Here is a 21989-nt window from a genome sequence, read left to right as displayed (position 1 = left end):
AGGGTGGTGACTTTGAGCCCCATGTTGGGTGTAGCTTTCTTTTAGGGGCAATGTGGGGTAATGGATCGATCATTGAACTTGAAGACTGTAGCTCAAATCCTACCTCAGACACTTATGCATTATGATGGGAAATACACTTAATCTTTCTGGATCTCACTGGCCTCACCTGTAAAATAATAAGGGGAGGTTCAACTAAATAACCTCTACGGTCCTACCTATAAATCCTATGTTATCATTTTAAGCCTATCTGTATATGGTGTGTAGAAGAAGCCTTTGGTTTTATTTTTTAAAACCAGTAACTTGTATTCTGCCATTCTGCACATTTCAGTATTTGGGCCTTCAGTTATGTCAGTTATAACATAGTACCCATTTTATCCTATGAAGGCAGTCGAATGAACACTAGCCTTAGAGTTGGGACACTGGGTTCAAATAAGGTTTCTGTCACTTCCTAGTTGAGTGTCACTGGGCAAGTCTGACCTACGTCTCCTCTCCCCCTCTCAAAAATGTGAGAGGCTAGGTTAGATCAGTGCGAACCCTTCGAGTTGTAATCATCTATGAGTAAGTATGTAAAGATCCTTCTCCTTCCGTTCTCAGGATCACAGTGGGAAAAGGATGAGAGGCAGACTCTTTGTTAAATAAATAGAACACCAGGGAAAGTTTGGGAAGTTGCTGACTTGGGAGAACTGCTTCAGAAAGTTTGAGGATCTAGCATTTCTTCCACCTCCAACTCCCCCCTCTGTTGTGTCTGTCTGTTTTATTTACTAAGTGAAGTCAGATTATTCTTGCCAGGATTCTTAAGCTTGGGTTGGACTTGGAAAATAGGTACGTAAGCCAAATGACAGAAAGGGAGTCTAGTTCCCTGCAGATTTTACATGTAGCTGTGGGCATAGAGAACTTTAAAACAATTAAATAGGTTTTTTTTTTAAATGGTATGTTTGTGGGTGATTTTTTAAAAATTAAAGACAAAAAAAAGGTATGTATCAGACCATAGAATCCACACTGGCCCACAACATAACCTTGTCCTTAAAAGAAAAAAACAAATCAAGGTTGACTGGCTTTTCTTTTTTTAATGACTGTTCCAATTGGCCTTTGAAGTTAGAAAAATGATCTCCAGGTCATAATTAAAATACACAGGACCTCTATCTAAGTAGCTTTGGAGCGGTGCACCCTCTGGTCTAATGCTGTCCTCTGCCCATTCTACAATTGGCTCATCAGGAGAGAAGTGGCCAGTGAGGGGACTTTCATTATGGGTGTGTTCCCTTTCTCCTCTTCTGTTTACAAAATGTTCTAATTGTCAAACTGCTGAAGCTGCAAGAAGCCAGGTTGGCTAAGTCAACAAGTATTTATTAAGTCCCTGTTATGTGCCCAACACTGTCAGGAGTTACGGGGTTTACACAAGGTTGTGTCTTCTCTGTACTGTTCCTGGGTTAATGAGAGGCCAAGACATGTGCCTGATGGCACCAAAGTTACTGAGCAATGGAATTAAAATCTTTGGACCTCATTTTATTGTTTGTTTATTTGACTCAACCTTATGATTTCATAAGTGTAAGGGAGCTCCGGGTAAAGGGACTCTTGCTACCAATGCAGACCAGAATCTCCTCTATAATTTATATTCCCTGGGGCAGCTAGCTAGCTCAGGGAATAGAGAACCAGGCCTGGAAGACAGGAGGTCTTGGGTTCAAATCTGGCATCAGATATTTCTGGCTGTGTGACCATGAGCAATTTTCATTTAACCCCAGTTGCCTAGCCTTTACCACTCTTCTGCCTTAGAACCAACATTTAGTATTGATTTTAGGCAGAAAGTAAGGGTTTTTTTTCAGGGCAGAGTTATAGTCCCAAGAGATTGTCTTAGATCAGAGAGATGAAATGATTTATCTAAGGCCACAAAGCCAATATGTATTACATAGGACTTGAACCCATATCTTTATGACCATAAGGCCAGCTCTTAACCACTGTAAAATGCTATTATTTTTGCCAAATCAAAATGAATAACCTTCTTTTCTCTTAAAATGAGATGGTTTGGGGAGAACTGAAATAAGATAGCTAAAGAATTTAGTCCTTATCCTAAGAAACTCCTTGGTACCAGGCAGATAGCCTGAGTTTATGAGGTCACAGATTTAGAGCTGGAATGGCTAGTAGAAGCCACCTACTTCTCACTCTACACATAATAAAGCTGAATTGGAAGCAGGTAACTTATTCAAGGTCACAACAGTATTACATAACAACTGGGGTTCAAATCTAGTCATGGAGTGTTCCTTCTACTAATACCACACTGTACATATCCAAGCCCCTCATTTTATAGTTTAGGAGGATGTGATTTGCCCTGGGCCACACAGGTAACAAGTGGCAGATTCCCAATTCAAACCCAGACTCCCCAATTCTAAACATAGCTCTATTTCCATTGTGCCTCAGGTATCTCAGGGGAAATCTTAGTTGGGCAATGCCAGGGGACACAGAGTTAAACTGAAATCGTTGAGACAAACCAACAAAGAACAGAGTACAGATGATTCATGCCTCATTTCAAAGGGTCACCCAATGATGCATCAAAGCCATTAATTGGTTTGTGGTAAAACAGATTGTGTAACCACAGGGTGATGGTAATTGGGTAGTAATTGAAAAATAACCATAGTAAACTTTAGTTGAAGAGCCTAGTTGTGGGGAAGCTGGGGGAGAAGTGAGAAGGAAAGAAAAAAAAGAGATAAAGTGAGGTAGGAGGCAGATAGAGGGATGAGACTGTTGTCGTTTCTTGGAATTGGACTCAGCATGTAATGAAGTGATGGATGGCCAGGCTCTCTGTGCTTTGACCTATTCCCATTTGTATAGTATAAAGGGAGAGGGAACCTTGATGGTTAGAGAAAGAAAAACTGAATTGGCACCGAGACTTTTATCTCCCAGAGCTGTAAGGAGAAGTCCAGCATTCAGCAGACAGGATTTCCCGATGTTCTTTGCTCTTTGATGGTTTGGGAAATGCTTAAACCAGCATTAAAACCAAAGTACTGTCACAGCAGCTGATTTTTGCACTTAATAGGGTGGTGATTTGTGAAATCACTTTGTAACCATGAAGTATGTTATGCAACTCCAAGTTGCTGCTAATATTATCCTCAATAAGGAACTGAAGGTAACAATAGCAAGCAATTATATATAGCATTGTAAGGTCTGCAAAGCGCTTTACTTAGGTTATCTCATTCCTTTCTAGCAACAATGCTAGTAGGTAGTAATTGAAAATTAACTGCATTTTTTTCATGACAATCTCAATTGACCTTTGAAGTTAGAAAAATGAATCTCTAGGTCATAGTTAAAATATATGGAACTGTCTATCTAAGTAGCTATGATACTCCCATTTGAAAGATAGGAAGCTGAGACTGACAGGCTGAGCAATTTGCTCAGGGTCAAACAGCAAGTAAATGTCTGAGACTGCCAGACCCCCAGGCCCAGGGCTATATGGTACCACCTACTCAGCGAGAGGAGGAATTTATATTTCTTTTTATATCTGTCTGGACTATTATACATATAATATATAAGGATTTCATCATGCCTCAATTGGATAATCTCTCTGCCCCCTTTTCAGCTTCTTGTTTGTGGATTATCTCCCCCATTAGACTGTCAGCTTCTTGAGAGCAGGAACTGTCTCGTGTCTTTCCTTGTATCCCTACTATAAATTTAGCGCAGTGCCTAGCATATAATAGGCTCTCAATAAATGTTTTTTGACTCTAGTGTTCTGAACCAAAGAACTGTACCTCTTTTTCCATTTAAAGATTTAATCAAATGTAATTTCAAGGAATTGCGACATGGGAAAAGCTGTGAACTTTGGAGTTTGGAGATAAGAATACTTTAGTTCCATTCCCACCTTAGATGTTTACTAGCTCCATGACCCTGGGCTAATCTTCTGAGCTCAAGAGATTCACCAGCATCATCTTCCCAACCTCCTGTTAGCAAGGATGACAGGCAGGTGACATCATTCCAAACTGAGACCTCGCTTGTAAAAAAAGAAAACAGTTAAGCAAAACTGAACAAGAAATGTATTGTTTAAACAGTGCTTATAGCATTCCTTGGGCAACTAGGTGATGGGGTGGATAGAGAGCCTAGCCTAGAGTCTGGAAAACTCATCTTTCTGAGTTCAAATTTGGCCACAGGCACTTAAAGGTTTTTGTGTGACCCTGGGCAAGTCACTTAACCCTATCTGCCTCAGTTTCCACATCTCTAAAATGAGCTGCAGAAAGAAATGGCAAGCCCCTCAAGTATTTCTGCCACGAAAATCCCAAATGGAGTCACAAAGATTTGGACATGACTGAAACAACTGAACAACAATAAATAATATTCCATTCCTTTTAGTACCTACCACTCTGCCATAGAGAGTCAGGAAACATTTTTCATTTATCATCTCTTCTCTGGGATCAAGTTTCAGTGCACATAGAGTGGATAGAGTTGGGAATTATTATTATTTTTTAATATGTCACCTATGAGGTGGGTGGTAGTGCTTCAGAGTTTGTAGAGGGCACTGACCTGTAGAAATCTGGAGAGTGGTCAGCAACTGTGACTCTTATGTATGTGGCTTCCCTACTCAGTGAGAGGAGGAATTTATATTTCTTTTTATATCTGTCTGGACTAATATAATATCTGCAAGGAACTAAATGTACTTGCATTGAATCTAATCATGGAGGAAATCTGTGACTGGATGAAAGGGAAATGCAGGGTCTTACTCCTTGAGAGAACAAGGTGTGATGGAAAGACGACCAGACTGGGATTCTGCAATCCTGGTCTTTGGCAAGCCTTTCCCCCCCCTCTTTGAGCCTTAGTTTTCTCATTTGTAAAAATGAAGTGATTGGACTAGAATCGTCGAGGGCCTTCTAGACCTAACAATCACCTCTTCCTTTTTTCTTTTTTTTTAAATAAAAATTTATTGATATATTTTATTTTTCATCACCTACATTTTCAGTGTATCTCTCTTCCCTCCCTGAGAACCAAAAATTTAGAGTTTTAAAAAGTAGAAAACACAACAGTTCAGCAAAATGAGTGAATTTAAAAAAAATGTATTATATAAGCAGTATTTTATACTCATGGTCTCTCACCTTTGAAAAATAGAAGGAAGGACATGTACTTAATCTTTTCTTTGGGGTTTGGTTGTTCTGATTTCATGGCATTCTGCTTTGACTTTTTTCTTTTATTGGTAGGCATTATGTGGGGACATTGAGGTGTAGTACAGTGGATAGAGCACTAGGCTTAGAATCAGGAAGACTCATCTTCATGAGTTTGAATCTGGCCTCAGACACTTATTGTGTGACCCTGGGCAAATCACTTATCCCTATTTGTCTTAATTTCTTCATCTGTAACATGAGGTAAGAGAAAAAAATAACAAGCCACACCACCCTGAAATGGGGTCATAGTCAGACTCAACTGAAATGATTGAACAAACTATTGTATACATTGTCTTCCTGGTTCTGCTTATTTTACTTGACATCAGTTCATATAAGTCTTTTCATGATTTTCTGTATTTAACACACACATTCTTCCTTCCTTCCTTTTTTTTTTTAAACCCTTCCCTTCTGTCTTAGAATCAATACTGTGTATCGTTTCCAAGGCAGAAGAGTGATAAGGGCTAGGCAATGGGGGTTAAGTGACTTGCCCAGGGTCACACAGCTAGGAAGTATCTGAGACCAGATTTGAATTCAAGATCTCCCGTCTCTAGGCCTGGCTCTCAATCCACTGAGCCACCCAACTGCCTCCACATTGTTTCTTAAAGCTCAGACATAATCTATTACATTCATTTACCACTCAGTTTGTTTAGCCATTCCCCAACTGATGTAGCCCTAATACTGGATAATTCTTTCAACTTCATGGGCTTGGTCCAGATTTTTTCTTCTCATGCAAATTCTTATGGCTACTTGATGGCAGTACCTTATTATCAGCTCCTTTCCTTTAATTCTTCTCACTTATTTACCTATTCATAATCTTATTTCCCTGCTGAACCTTATAGGTTAATACAATTCCCCCCAGGCACTGAAACATCAAAGACTGAATTTTTACTGCTCTCTCTAAAGTCCCTTCAAATATCTGCTGAGCACATTGTAGTAAACAGCCAAATTTGATGTCAGTCTGCAGTTTGGACTGTCTCTCTTTTGCCTCTTGGCAGTAACCTTTTGGAATCAGAGAGGCAGCAAGATAAATTCTGGTACAAACTGGCACTACTCTGAGGCCTGACTTGCCAGAGCCATGGGCACATCTTAGGACCTCCTTGTTTCTTGGATACCAGTTTAAACAAACTCTGCTGCAGCTGGAACATTTTTAAGGGAGCAGTAGTCCATATGCTTTTATGGCCTAGCTCTTGGGAAGAGGGAAGCCTGTTGAGAAATAATCTGCTTCTTTGCTTAGTATATCTGTGTATTATACTATAGTGCCTAAATAATTCTATTGCTACGTCTCATTTAAGACAAACTCAGTTCATTGGATTTCAGCATTTAGCATTAGTGGAATGAGAGACTGAGGTTCGTTTGTTTTTTATCTAAATAGTGATTTCTTAGGTTATAGGGAAATCCCATTGTGTAGCCTCCCTCCACTGGCAAATTGTGGCAACTGGCAAGTCTTTAGGGAGTGGCCTGGGACCATGAAAAATCAAGTGATCATTTATCTTCATAAAAATCCTAACAACTAGGTGCTCTCAGCCTCATTTTGCAGATGAGGAAACTGAGGCAGGAAGAGATTAAGTAGCTTGTCCCTAGTTGCACAGTTAATAAATATCGACAGTGAAATTAGTCTTTCTGACTCCAAAGCCAGCGCTCTTTCTTACTCTACTACTTTGATGCCTAAGTGGCATTCTTCAGTCTTCCTCTCAAACAGCTTGGACATTTTATACAATCTGATGATATGTCAGACTTAATTATTCACTTTCAGTTTGTCTCAGTAGTTATGTTCACCACTAAGTGAATTCCTTCTCTGAGTGCACCAGGAATCAGGCAACAATACCTGCTGGAAAAGTATAGTATCACAGCTCCAATTTTATTGAACATGAGGAAGACTCAAGAAGCTACGGCCGTGTCTACATACGCTTTAATATGGGCATAAGTTCATGGTTTCTGATACAATCCCCAATTTTATTCTTTTCTGTTTATTAAAATGTTCATGTTAATGATTAATTTCATTAATTTTTTTAAAGGAAGTATAGGGAATTCCCTTGGTATATAAACACTTAGGCAAAAGGAATAAAAAATTTAATTTCTGGGAAGTGAATTTTGAGAGTCCCAGTGAGAGGAAAATGTTCTTATGAAATTTAATGTAGCAACTTTCTTTCCCTCCATGTGGGAAAAATAGTGGAAATCTAGTAGCAAATGTAATTTTCAGAAATTTGATTTGCTACCAACTACTGGAACCCAGGGCATAAAAGGGATCTTTGCCATCTAAGTCAGATTCTTGGAGGGCAGTTGTTGTCAGGCCTCCCCTCACTACAAACAAGGATCTTAACTTAGCAGGGAATATGTTGAAAGAATTCTGAGGGGGCCTTTGATAACTGCTTAAGAGTCCTTTCAGTGGCAGGGAGGAAGGGCAGCTGTGTATCCTGTTATGCATTCACTATCCCGGAACATGTGGAAAATCAGCTAGTGCTCTGGTGCTGAAAGGACCCATTAAAATGTGAGCTCGTGAACTAGCATGGAGCAGGGAGGGGGAGGAATAGGTGGGCGTATTCTACCCCCCCACACACACACACACACAAATCTTTTGGCCCATTGGCATGTGATTTGTGGGTGGCAAATTCTTTGGTTTTGTGTTTTAGAAACTCAAGAACAGTACCCAATGTCGATTGTCTGTCTGAACCATATCTTTTAATGAGAAGTTCCTGAGAAACCAGTGTGTCGATAAATATGGCTTTGTCCTATTGGATGAATAAGAAATGTATCTTGTCAGGAATGGCCATGTACTTTTTCATGGGAGGAGAGGAGTGTGCCAGTATCTATTGCAAAGCAGTAACAAGGGGCCATGCACAAAAGCAAGTAAAAAGTCCAACTCTTCTGTAGATCAGGAAGGTTGGGCAACTGGGAAGTATTTTAATCCAAGCCTTTAAAATCAAACTAGAAGCATAAGCAAAGTGTGAGTGGGAGAGAAAAACTGCTGCTGCAACAGAACACATGGGCAGCCAAGGCCATTGGAGAATCCGGAATCTGAAGCAGGGAATTTTTTTCTCAGGCCTTAAATGCTGTTAAAGTGGCAGCTGTGTTTGCTTTGTTCCTTGTACAACTGGCTGGCTATCAAGTGTAAATCACCCTGGTACCCAATGGCTCCTGCCCTAACCAGTGAGGAGAAAGCAGGTGCCATTTCAAACAGAGTTGGGTTTTCCAACATAATCAGAGATGGAAAAGCCTTTGAGGAAGCCAGCTTTCACATGGTTGAGGGATTGTCAATCCAAAAAACAGAGGAAAATGGGGCCATTATTTGCATCTCATCAGCCTTCCTCTGCGTCCCCCAGATCTCTTTTTGGAATTAGCCATGGAACCTGGGGTAAAGACGTGTTAACTTTAGGTGTCCAGGGTGATCACCTTGACTGCATGCATATGAATGCCCAGGTGTCTGCATAACAGGATTCTGAGCCTGGAAGAAGGAAAGAGTTATTTGATGCTTCATTACCACAGCTTTTCTGAATGTCTGTAATGCATTTGTCACTTAAAATCAAGAGAAAACTTGAGTAGATGTCAGCTGTGGAGTCAGTAGATCAATCAACAGGGATTTATTAAATGCCTACTGTGTTCCAGGCATTGTCTTAGGCAAAAGTGAAGCAGTGCCTGTTCAAAGCACAATGTTGCTTCAGTATTCAGAGAGCCATGATTTGGGATGTTAGGGGAAAAGAATCAGAATTGTATATGATTCCAAGTTAGAGAGAATTCAAAAAAGTGGCCCAAGTTGTTGGGGTGTTGTATGGAAACTTAGTTCAAATCCTAGCTCTGTCACTTTACCTGTGTGACCTTGGGCAAGTTTCTTTACTTCACACCTCCAGCTTCTATGTCGGTAAAATGGAAAGGGGTGAGGTTATAATAGGTTACTTACTTCTAAAGCCTTTTCAGTTCTAAAACTATTTTCCTGTGACTAGGTGATATTTTCTTCTTAGAAAAGGAAGATTTCTTCTTTTTCTTTTGTGTAATAGGAGAGATCCAAGTTCCCAAATAGAAGGAAATTGAAATAAACCAATTCAGCTCACCGTTTAGGAGTCAAGATTCCATAGCTTATAAATAGCAAGCCACTTACCCTGAATATCTGAAAATTGTCATTAAAGTAAATAGGGCGTTTGAGTATCAATTCTTGGGAGAGGAAGGATCTTTTAACAATTTCATGGGACTCTAGGAGACCAAACAAATGGACCAAAGGAGTCAACAAAAGTACCATTCTGAGTTCTCTATACATTACATAGGTCAGTTTTCACAGACTTGTATTACCTCAGGGAGTTCATGATCACTTCCAAGAGTGGCAAACTGGTAATGCTGGGGTCTTGTCAGCTTCTGACAGCATGCCTTAGGCCAGTGGTTCCCAAACTTTTTTGGCCTGCCACCCCCTTTCCAGAAAAAATATTACTTAGCCCCCTGGAAATTCATTTTTTAAAATTGTAATAGCAATTAATAGGAAAGATAAATGCCCCTGTGGCCATCACCGCTCTCCTGGATTGCTGCAGCACCCACCAGGGGGCAGTAGAGCCCACTTTGGGAATCACTGGCTTAGGTACTTTTCAGAGCTTTAGTGAGGCAGGAATATTCTGAAGTATCATTTTCATCTTAAAGAAAATCGGTCAAGTCATACCTCTTTGGCTTATTTACTTTTTAAAATGAGACTGGCAGCAGGTATAATCCTTGGAGGTTTACACCAACTAGCAGGACCTTCTATCTACTTCCTTACTTATAATGAGAGGGTTGGATTAGATCATCAGTAAGGTCCATGCTGGCTCCTAACATTCTTTATTCCTTTTACTATACATCTGCCATTCCCTTGATATCTCTTGTCATGATACAACTCTTAGATATGTTTCCTTTATTTCCTCACAGTGCTACTATGGGAGTTCAGCTCTTTATCATCATCTGACTGCATTATAGCCTCTTAATTGGTCCTACTCCCTGAAGTCTCTCCTTATTCCAGGTCATCTGCTCTATAAGTGCTATAGTAACTTTGTTGTTGTTGTTATTCAGTTGTTTCCGTTGTGTCTGACTTTGTGATCCTATTTGGGGTTTTCTTGGCAAGAAATCCTAGCTCTGTCACCTTACCTGTGTGACCTTGGGCAAGTTTCCTTCTCCAGCTCTTTTTTGTACAGATGAGGAAATTGAGGCAAACAAGATTAAATGTCTACTGGCTTGTCACCATGTAAAAGCTTAAATATTCTTTTGGCTTGCCTGACACATGGCAGATGATAAATGATTGCTTTTTTAATTGATCAATTGGTTTTCTACTCATTTCTTATATTTCTGCAACTTTGCTTCTAAGCCTACCAGTTGTCTTAAACAGTTCTCTCCAAGGTTACCAATAATTTCCTGAATGCTCAATCTTGATGGCCTTTTCTCTCTTAAGCTTTTGATACTGGACCATCCCCACCTTCTGAATACTCTTTCTTCCATTGTCTTTCATGACACTGCCCTCTACTGGTTCTCCTATCTTTCTACGCTCTTAACTGTCTTCTGGTGGATGTATTGTCATCCATGTCTCACCCTATAACCATGAGTGGCACTCAAGACATTTACTTTGATCCCCTTCTCTTTTCTCTTTACATTTTCTTCATTATCTCATCAACTCCCATAGGAGCAATTCTTTATGCAAGATTCTCAAATCTATTATGTCCAGAACCAATTTATTTCTTGGCACTTAGCAGAGTTCCTTACACATAGTAAACACTTAATAAATGTTGATTGAGAGATTTCTGAGCTTCTGTGTTACCATTGTCTGCTAGTCATCTCTATCTAGATATCTAATCATCATCTTATGTTCCACATGTACAAAGTAAACCTCATTACTTTCCTACCAAAACCCTACCCCTCCTCTAAATTTCCCTTTTTCTCTTCACAGCTCCATCAGCCTTCCAGTCACTCAGGTTTGCGATCTCAGAGTCAGACTTTTGGGGCAGTAGATGGAATACTAGGCATGGAATCAGGAAGTCCCCAGTTCCAAATCTGGCCTCATATACTGCCTCTTATGGGAACCTTTTCCCAGTTATTATCCTGTTCCTCAGATCATTTTGTATTTACTTTTCTATTTGCAGACCATATATCCCCAATCCAAAGAATTGGACATGACTGAATGACTGAACAACATCCCCCAAGTTGTAGACTTGACATTCAGTGAGCTCAAGGGACCAGTTACCATTTTCTTTTTCTCCCCTCTGTGTCTGCTACTGCCTCTAGTATAGCTATATAAGTACTTTTTAATATTTAATTTTTATTTTTAATACTATTAATAATAATAAAGTAATATTTAAAAAATACTTGTTGAATTGGATAGCTAATGGAATGGCAAATGTGGTCTTGCTCTATCCTGGTTGTGTATTTTCTCTCTCTCTCTCTCTCTCTCTCTCTCTCTTTTGGTCTCTTTCTTTCCTCTCTCTTTCACCATTATTATTTTTATGTTGTTTTAAAATATAATTTTAGTGTAATTGAAAGAAACTGGTCCTAGAACCATAAGGTAATAGATTAATAACTGGAAGTGACTTTGCAGGCAGCTGGGTGGCATAGTGAATAGAATGCTAGGACTGGAGTCAGGAAGACCTAATTCAAATCTGCGTTCAGATACTTAATAGCTGAGGTAACCTGGGCAAGTCACTTAACCCTTTGCCCTCAGTTCACCCCAACTACAAAATGGGGTAAATAATAGCCCAGACTTAAGGGTTATTGTGAGAATCAAATGAGGGTGATATTTGTAAAAGCACTTAGCCCATAGTAGAAACTTAATAAATGCTTATTCTCTTTCCCTCCCCCACTTTAGAGGTTATTTAGTAGAATCCCTTCATTTTCTGTCTCTAAGGTCAATGATTAGGAGTTTAAATCTTGACTTTACTAATTACTATCTTTTGTGAACTTCAAAATCACTTTACTTTTGTAGGTTTACACTAGCTCATTTGTAAAAAAAAAGAGAGAGAGGATGTTAATGCCTGTTTCTATAGCTTCTCCTACAGAAGCTATAATTACTGTAACTAAAACTTTAAAAGGATGGGTGACCCCATTTAACTTTACTACAGAAGCATTAGACTTCATGTTCTCAAGGTGCATTTCTGCTTTAAATACAACATGAGCTACAGAGCTGTGTGATACGGGGTGCAGAGAACACTTGGGACACTTGAGTACTTATCCTAGAGCCATCAATAGGTAGGAAGTAATTTCACTTCCATGGGCCTTGATTTCATTTATCTTTAAAAGGTGGGGTTGGATTGCTCAAGTCTATAAGCAGTTTATGATCTAATTTTCTTATTACACAGAATAAGGCTTTAATGGGGACTTGGGGAGGAGGAGAAAATATGAAAAGTAAAAGGAAAGGAAAATGAAGGTCATTTGCTAAAGAAAATGTTTTGTTTTGTTTTGTTTCCCTATTTATAGCTGGAAGCTGACAAGCTGGCCCTTCCATCAAGTCCCACCCCACTCAGTCCCAGCCCTATCCCTAGCCCCAACCCGAAGTCTGAGAATGCCACTGTTCTAACTGTGGAACCATCCCCCATGGATAAGAACAAGGGCTTCTTCGTGGATGAGTCAGAACCCCTTCTCCGTTGTGATTCCACTTCCAGCGGCTCCTCTGCTCTGAGTAGAAATGGCTCCTTTATTACCAAAGGTATGGAAGCCAACAAGCCAAAGGCCAAGCTCATATTCCCATTTCCATCTAACACTATAATTTGAAGGAATGTAGGAGGAAACAGTGGGCAGCTAGGTGGGTGGTAGAGGGGATAGAGAGTTGGGCCTGAAGTCAGGAAGACTTTATGAGTTCAAATCTAGCCTCAGACACTTACTAACAGTGTGACCTTGGGCAAGTCAGTTAACTCCTCTTTGTCTGAGTTTTGTCATCTACAGAATGAGCTGGAGAAAGAAATAGCAAACCATTCCAGAATCTTTACTAATATAAGAAAACACTAAATGGAGTCATGAAAAGTTGGACACTACTAAAAACAACTCAACGATTTAGTCAAAAAAATTGATCAAGCTTTTTAAACATCCTCTGTTAAGTCACTTTAGAGTGTTTGGAAAGACCTAGTTTACAGCAAAACAATTTGCATTTATTAATTACAAACCATTTTTATCTACTCATTAAAAGAAGCATTTGAATTGTTTCTGCTAATGTAGCCTTCTTTGGGCTAGTTTGTTTTGCCTGCTAGACAACTGAAAGTAATCCTAGGGCTTTTTTGAAGATGTTCTACCATTTTGCTAATTGACAGACCTATTCACAGGTCTTCATTAATGATGTTTTACTGGGACTCTTAAAAAACAGAAAGGCAGGAAACAGGAAAAGCCATCTCTGTTTGGTTTCCTAGCCAGTGTTCTTAGCACTGATTTTAATACCAACAACAAACATTTATATGGAATTTCAAGTTTGAAAGGCATATAAATAATACCTTATTTTATCTTTACAACAATGGTGGAAGTCAGGTGCTACATTTTCTTCACTTTATACATGAGGGTGATGTATAGGGTGTTCAAGACCGGTACCTCTTGTATGAGGGCTTGCTGAGCCCTTTTCAGGGCTGTTCCTCTCTCATTGGTATCTGCCACCCAACTCTCACCTGGGGCTCCAAGAAGCTATATATAGAATGCTCAGCAGGCACCCTTCTGTAAAACATTGGCAGACACACTTATCTAGGTTTGGGGTACTGACTGGCCTCCAACTTGTAGGTGAGTTAGGGGGATTTCTATTTCAAATACATGAAGACTTCCCGGGTAGAATGGATAGGTGGGAACAATTTGTTTCAAAGACCACAAAGGCAGCTAAAGCAGGTGCTATTGTGGAGCACACTTAAAGCTTGATCAAACATGGAAGATGCCACAGTCATCCACTACATCCCAGGCCATCCCTAATCTTCCTGACTTTTACCTTATCCTTAGACTTTGATGACTCTGAAAGAGAGAGTGAGGCTGACAACTTAGTGCAACTCTGCCTCACTTAAATCTAATTCTTGCCCAGGTCAAGACATTATCCTGTGATGTCATTGTTCCACTGATAGCAAAGAACTAACCACAATATATATATATGACGAAACTGAGGTAAAGAAGTTCAAGTGTCTGAGGCACCTGACTTCAGGTTCAGCACTCTGCCACCCATCATATTTTTTTTTGTAGTTATTTTTCTATTTATTTTCTCTATTAAAGTGTACATTCCTTGAGATCTGAGTCCTTTTTTTTTTTTTTTTAATTATTGTTTCTACCTTTGTATGCCAAAGCTATAGTGTCTGGCACATAATACACTCAATAAATGCTTGTTGACTGACTTATTGACTACAAATGTCTTTTTCTCTCTTATCTCCTCTATAGAAAAGAAAGATACAGTGTTGCGGCAGGTACGCTTGGACCCTTGTGACTTGCAGCCGATCTTTGATGATATGCTCCATATCCTGAATCCAGAGGAACTGCATGTGATTGAGGAAATTCCCCAGGCTGAGGACAAGCTGGACAGGCTGTTTGAGATTATTGGAGTCAAAAGCCAGGAAGCCAGCCAGACACTTCTGGACTCTGTTTATAGCCATCTTCCTGACCTACTGTAGGACACTGGAGACACTGCATTCTGGATTATTGCTTAGGGCACTTGGTAAAGATGATGGACAGTTAAGAGACAGGATTTTTTTTTTAATTTTTAAACTACAGTACAGGGCCAGTGTTTTGAGTTCTTTTCTTTTTATTCCCCTTCTTGGGAAAGGACAAGTTCATACACACTTTCCAACTGTAACTGCCAGCGCAGTTGTTTTTTTTTTGTTTCATCTTTTCTCTATTGAGCATTTTTGTATTCTTTCCAATCATTTTGTGCACTTTAAATTCACTTAACTGACCACAAATATGATGTGACCTTCCTCCTCTGCCCCTGCACACTGAATTTGGGATGTTGCTGAAGTCTTTTTGTTTGTTTGTTTGTTTTAAACTTCATGTCAAGTCTCTTCATTCTCAATGGGAAGTCTTATTGCCTCTCTCCCTTCTCCCATTTCCCTTAAAGTTTTTCTTTTATATCAATAATTATTTTTTCTCTGGGGGTAAAGGAAATTAGAGACTCAATACCAAGTCATGCTCATGTGACCAGTTTTTACTTGAGTTAACTTTTTAATATGTCCTGTTATATCATGTGTATACGTGGCTGACATTTGACTAGCACTCTCATTGATTTACAGCATTCGCCTGGACAATACATAGAATGTTCGGTTTACTCATACTCCTTTTAAGTGGAAGCTCTTGTTGGGGAAGGGTCTTTCCTTTGGCCTTTAGGACTTGCAAATACAGTTGTGTGGCATCCCAGCCAAAAAGGGGGAGAATTTTTACCTCACCTCTTCTGGACTGAGCAGTCATGCGCTGTTGATGCTGCACTCCGGGAAGTAGGAACCGGAGCCCCATTGGGACCCCGTCCCCTTTTCCATAGTCCAGGTTTGCCCAGTTATGCTTTATGAAATGTCTTGATTTTTTTATACATGCATAGCCAGTAGTTCCAGGTGGTCCTCACAATCTTGCTTGGTCCTGGTGGTATCTACCATCATGCAATCACTTTTCTTAAAATGGCTGCAACTGTAAGAACTCTCGTTCAATATATTTGCAACTCTTATGCTCCCATTATGAACACACACACATGCCAGGTGCACACATACGCACACACAGAGTCTGTTACGCTCAGTTGCAAGAATTGAATGTGAAGGTGGCCTGGGCCACTTTTGTGTGGAAAGAATGGTGGGATGATGGTGGTGGTGGTGGTGGTGGTGATGGCGGTGGTGGTCATAAGGGACTGATGTGGAAAATAAAATGCCTTCAAGTGTACTAATTTATTAATAAATATTAGGTGTTTGTTACTTGACTTGTTTGGGTGTGTTAATCCTTAATCCTAATAATCAGAGCTTTCCAGCCTTGGGAGGTAGGTAGTAGACTCCCCGTTCTGGATGCTAGGTGGCACAATGGAGAGAAAACTGGACTTGTCAGGAAGATATGAATTCAAATATGGCTTCAGATACTCGCTAGCTGTATAACTCTGGGAAGGTCACTTAATCTCTGCCTGCCTCTGTTTCCTGAATTTTAAAATGGGGACCATCATAATACCTACTTCCCAGTGTTATTATGAGGGTCTGATGAGATCATTTTTTTAAAGGGTTTAGCACAGTGTCTGACACATGATGATTCTTAAGAAATGCTTATTCCCTTCTTTCTGTTCACTAGAGGGCCAAAACCAAAGGCTGAATTGCCATTGTGTTTGGGTGTTGCCACATAAAAATTGTTTCTGAGTGTTTTCAGAAGCTCCTTCTGCCCATGATGTTGCTTCAGAGGACTGTGCTTAGGACCAAAGAGAACTGGGTTCTCTGGAAATGCGGGCAAAATTAAGTACTTGTGCTTGAGTTATCACACCTGCTAATCCTTTTCTTAGAGAATAACTGACTTCATATGTCTCATTGGACAGTGTGGTACATTGAAAATGGCACTGGATTTGGTGTCAAAGGACTCATTTTCATGGCATATAATTGATACTTTATTGATGGACTTGGATTCTATCCCAGCTTGCCATTTACTGTTTTTCTTTGACCCTGGCAAATTATTTAAAATCACTGGGTCTCATTTTCCTCTCATACAAATTGAGGGGACTGGATTAAATGATCCCTAAAATCCCTTCCAACTCTAGAATGAGGATTCTGTAAACTTAAACTAGACCAGTCGTGCACATTTTTGGAAGTCTTATATATGACCAAAAGCGAAGAAGCCCACTGTGCATATTGTAGAGACATTTGTAGACTCTTTAGGACTAACCTGCACAATTCCATAAGGATCTGATTTGGACACCTTCTTGGGCAACCAGATGTTCCTCCTTTAGCCCTCGAGTTAGCCCTCGAGTCTCTGATAGATGTCACAGGGGCCAAAGAAAATCCTAATAGGCATTAGAAGGAGAGAAAGGAATATTTTGGTTTGTCCTTCCTGTTTTCACACTTTTTCACTTGGTGACCTCACCGCTTCCCATAGACTTAGTAATCTTTATGTTGATGATTCTCAGATCTATATATTCAGTCAGAACCTACATCCCAAGCTTTAGTCCAACATTACCAATTAAACATTGTGAATCACATACTACAGTGAGATGTGCTAACTTGGTGTCCAAAACTGAACTCATTATCTTTTCCTCCCAAATATATCCCTTTTCTAAACTTCCCTGTAACTGTCAAAGACTACCAGATTTCCCAACTACCCAGAATACTAATGTTTTAACTTCATGTGTCACCCTCAACTCCTCACTCACTCTATTTATGCAATAAATTGCCAGATCTTGTCTATTTTTCTTCACAACCTGTCTTGTGTCCATCATCTTCTCTCCACTTATATGCTCACCACTCTGGTTCAGGTTATTACCTCTTGCCTGGCCTGTTGCACTGACCTAATTGATCTCTTGCTCTCAAGTCTCTCCCTTTTCCCATCTAAACCCCACATAGCTGACAAAAATGATTTTCCTAAAGCACAGGTCTGACGACATCAGTCTCTCACCCCTCACTCGATTCCAGTGGCTCCCTCCAACCTCTAGCATTAACTATGAACTCGGACACTTAAAGCTCTTCACAATCTCCTCCCAAACAACCTTTTCAGCCTTTTTCAGATATTACTCATCTCCACATACTTTACAACTTAAAACCAAACTGGACTTCCTGCTATCACTCGTGACCTTCCATCTCCCATCTTTGTGCCTTTCCGTTGGTTGTCCCCCATGCCTGAAATGTACTCCCTCACCACCTTTGTCTCCTGGAATTCCTAATTTCCTTTAAGACCCATATCGAGACCCTCCTTCTGCATGAGGCCTTTCCTGATTCTCCCAGCTGTGAGTGCCTTCCTCATCAAGGTTACCTTGTATCTGTTTTGTATGTACTTAAATATGTGCATGTTGTTTCCTCCATTAGAATGTAAGCTTCTTTGAGGGCAGGGACTTCTATTTTTGTCATTGTATCTACAGTGCCTAGCACAGTAGCTGGTATACAATAGGCACTTAATAAATGCTTGTTGATTAATTCACTGGTTGAAATTAGTGGAGTGCTTTTCCCACTCATGGGAGATTCTGTGATTGGAGACCTTCATACCAAATTCTTTATTAGGAGACATCCCTGGGCTTGATTTAGCAGGACAGTCTCCAGGAGGAATAAAGATGAGGATGGTGCAATCAGTGAAACGGTCTGTCATGTGTTCCCATGGACCAAAAGAATTGACCTCAGAGCTCTATTAGCCAACATCTCAGCACTTCTGAATTCCCTTTTCAGTTGGGGGTGGGGGAACAGAATGCCCCTCTGAACACTTTTAGGGCTTAACATGTGATTGAAAGATAGCTTCAAGGCTCTTGATTTTCTCATTCTTTCCTTATTTATATTCTTGGCCCTTAAATTTTTAAAAATTTGTTTCCATTTGTTTTTTTTTATTTGTTTTGATTTTTTAATTGATTAAGAGAATTTTTCCATGGTTACATGATTCATGTTCTTTCCCTCCCCTCCTCCCACCCCCTCCCATAGCCAAAGCACAATTCCACTGGGTTTTACATGTCATTGATCAAGTTGGTCCCTAAAATTGAATAACTTTTTGTTCTAAAGTTTATCATAGGGGGCAGCTGGGTAGCTCAGTGGATTGAGAGTCAGGCCTAGAGACGGGAGGTCCTAGCTTCAAATCTGGCCTCAGACACTTCCCAGCTGTGTGACCCTGGGCAAGTCACTTGACCCCCATTGCCCACCCTTACCACTCTTCTACCTAGGAGCCAATACACAGAAGTTAAGGGTTTAAAAAAATAAAAATAAAAAATAATAATAAAGTTTATCGTATAAGGATTAAGTCAGTAAAGTAAGAAAAATTTTCACAGAAGAAATGCAAGGCTTAAATATGGAGAAAAACTTCCTCAGAGAGCCTTAGGGTTGTCCCCTGATTTATGTGGGAAGAGGAAGATGGACATGGCTAGCACACTTAAGTAGCATGAGAAACAAAAGGAAGAAGTCCAAATTTATGCCTTAACATTTCTGTTTCATGATTTTGAAAAATCATTAACACATAAAGTCATAGGTGGTGTGCTTATTAAATTTGCAGCTGAAACAAAACTTCACTTCAGAATGGGAAAATAAAATATAATATTTTATTATCTATTTATAACATGTTATAAATATGTATTATATTCATATTTTATATATTATTTATTTGTGCGTTGTCTTGTGTTTTATTTATATATATTAATATAAATTATATAATAAAATAAAAATAAACAAACATCCTGACAGGCTAGGAGACTGGCTCCAAATATAGTAAAATGAAGTTTAATAGGGATAAATGTAAAATCTTATCCCTTTGGTTAAAAAAAAATCATTAAATAGAAACTGGTGAAGGGAATTTGGTAGCAGTTCATCAGAAAAAGATTTGGGGGATTTGACAGATTATAAGCTGAATATGAGTCAATAGTGTGATATGACAGCAAACAAAATTAAACCTATATTGCATTAAAAGAGGAATAACACGCAGGCCCAAGGAGGTAATACCCCTGTATTTTACCCTGCTCAGGCTACATCAGGAGTAGCATTCAGGTCTATACTTTACATTCTAGGAAGGACATTAATAAGAGGGAGCACAACAAGGGAGGGTGAAGGGCCTTGAGATAATGCCAAGTGAGATTAATTGGAGGAACTGAGATGAGAAAATATTTTGGAAGAGAGACATATCTGTCTTTAAGTGTCTGAAAAGCTGTCATGTAGAAGATAGATTTGATTTGATCTCTTTGGGTCCAGGGGGCACGATCAGTATTTGGTTGCAGAAAGGCATTTTTCAGGCCCAGAGAAAAATTTACTAATAATTAGACTTATCCAAAAGTGAAGTGAGATGGTTCATGAGGCAGTGAGTTCTCTCTCACTGCAGGTCTAATATAAAGACTGGATATATTATACGGTGGATTCTTCACATGCAAATTGGACTAGATGGCCTTAGACATCCCTTTACCCCTTGATTCAATAGATAAAATTCATATCAACTTTGGTAAATCTAGGACCTGGGAGAAATAGCTAAAATACCGGAAGACAAACCAAAGAAAGATAGGACCAAAAAGAGATGTAATCTTGAACAATGGACTAGGAGAAATAATGGAAACTTAAGCACATGATCAGTATGAAGATAGAGTAGTTTTCTGCAACTTCTTCAACCTAAAAGCCTCAAAAGAAGGAAATGGGATCCAAATATAGAGAAATTAAAGCTGACTCAATCTGATTCTCTTTTGACTTAAAGAAGTTGAAAACATTGATTCTGCTGAGCTCTCTGAGTACAACTGTGGGAAGCAAGTAGCATAGAAGGTATAATAGTGCAGAGTTGGCTATAGGGTAAGGGGTTTACGTGCCTGCAAGTAAGGAGACTAACTATTTGGGGCCAGTCCTTACCCTGTGGAGTTTACTCTGAACAAGAAATTTGCTAGGTTACCATATCCTCAGTCTCGGCCTTCAGAATCTGTGCAGGAAAATGCAAAAAACTTCATTGAATGAAAAAGAGATGATGAAAAGAATCAGAAATGAGATAAGAATAAAAGGGCTAACATACATAGAATGTACAGGAAAGAATATCCAAATAAAAGTTTAGATCATAAGCAGATAAAGAGGGAGACTCATTCAAAAGACAAAATGAGTAGAATTTTTTTAAAGGCATTGAACTATGAAAGAAAATGAAATAAAAAATCTTCCATGACAAAGATAATTCTGAATACTTCCAAATGATCAATAAAGGTCATGGAATGATAACAAAAAATAGGAATTATTTAAAAGAGAAATAAAAATTTTATAAGAAGATATTAAGAAAAATTATTTTAGAAATAAGAGCTCTTAAAAGAACTAATAAATATAAAGTATACAATGGGAACCTCTCTAAAGGATGCAATTTAAAAAATGATGAATAATTTTGGAATTTAAAAATACAAAAGTGTAAGAAAGTTTGGCAGAAGAGAAAATAACTTTAAAAGAACATATGAATTCAATATAATCCAAAATAACCTTGAAAACAAAATGCAGTGGTAACTTAAGAATGACAAGTTTCCCAAAACGTGATGAATGTGTTTGTTTGAATACCATATTTCAGGAAAACATATTAGAAACAAAGAAACACTCCTCAAACTTTTGAATATAGATGATTTTGCCAAATGACTGAATATCCAGATTGATACCAGACAAAAATCCTCTGCATGAAAGTAATGGCTAAATCTCATATTTAAATATTAAGCAAAAATTTCAGGCAATAAATATTAAGACATTGCTATTTACAAAGGTTTTCAATAAATAACAAACATAGATTTAAATAACCCCAGGAGGCAGTATTGCATATTGGAAAGAGTACTAGATTTGGATTTAGGGAACATACATTTGAATTAGAGTTCTAATAGTACCAGTGTGACCTTGGAAAAGTCTTTTATTCTCTCTATTCCTTATCTTTAAAATGAAGGGATTTGATTTATTGGCTTCTAATGTCTATTTTAGCTCTAAATCTATGATCCCATGGTTTACTTCAAGTATACATGAAATATGAGGAAATAAAAGTAAAGGATATTTTTTTAAAACCCTTACTTTCTGTCTTAGAATAGATGCTAAGCATCAGTTCCAAGGCAGAAGAATGGTAAGGATTAGGCAATTGTTGGTTAAATAACTTGCCCGGGATCACACAGTTAGGAAGTATCTGAGGTCAAATTTGAACCCAGGACCTCCCATCCCAGGTCTGGTTCTCTATCCACTGAGCTACCTAGCTCCCTGAAAAAGGATCTTTCAAAAAACAAAGGAATTTAAATTGCAGACCAAAATAACATATCCTGTAATGTCAAGGTTAATCATCAATGAAAAAAAAAAGTAC

At 38.9% G+C, this 21989-nt stretch overlaps 1 protein-coding gene across 1 annotated transcript in view; it reads left to right on the top strand.

The window, feature by feature from the left end:
• The window catches only part of TNFRSF21 (TNF receptor superfamily member 21), a 103785-nt gene extending 87812 nt beyond the window's left edge, over nucleotides 1–15973 (top strand). Inside the window, exons 5-6 of the mRNA XM_044675727.1 lie at nucleotides 12546–12774; nucleotides 14463–15973. Coding sequence (XP_044531662.1) covers nucleotides 12546–12774; nucleotides 14463–14692 — 459 coding nt within the window. The 3' untranslated portion in view covers nucleotides 14693–15973. The remainder of the gene's footprint in view (nucleotides 1–12545; nucleotides 12775–14462) is intronic.
• The last annotated feature ends 6016 nt before the right edge of the window (nucleotides 15974–21989 follow it).

This window comes from Gracilinanus agilis, chromosome 4 (genome assembly GCF_016433145.1).
Source record: "Gracilinanus agilis isolate LMUSP501 chromosome 4, AgileGrace, whole genome shotgun sequence".
NCBI classification, from domain to species: domain Eukaryota; kingdom Metazoa; phylum Chordata; class Mammalia; order Didelphimorphia; family Didelphidae; genus Gracilinanus; species Gracilinanus agilis.
Note: the sequence above shows the minus strand (reverse complement) of the source record. Positions and strands in the feature narration are given on the sequence as shown.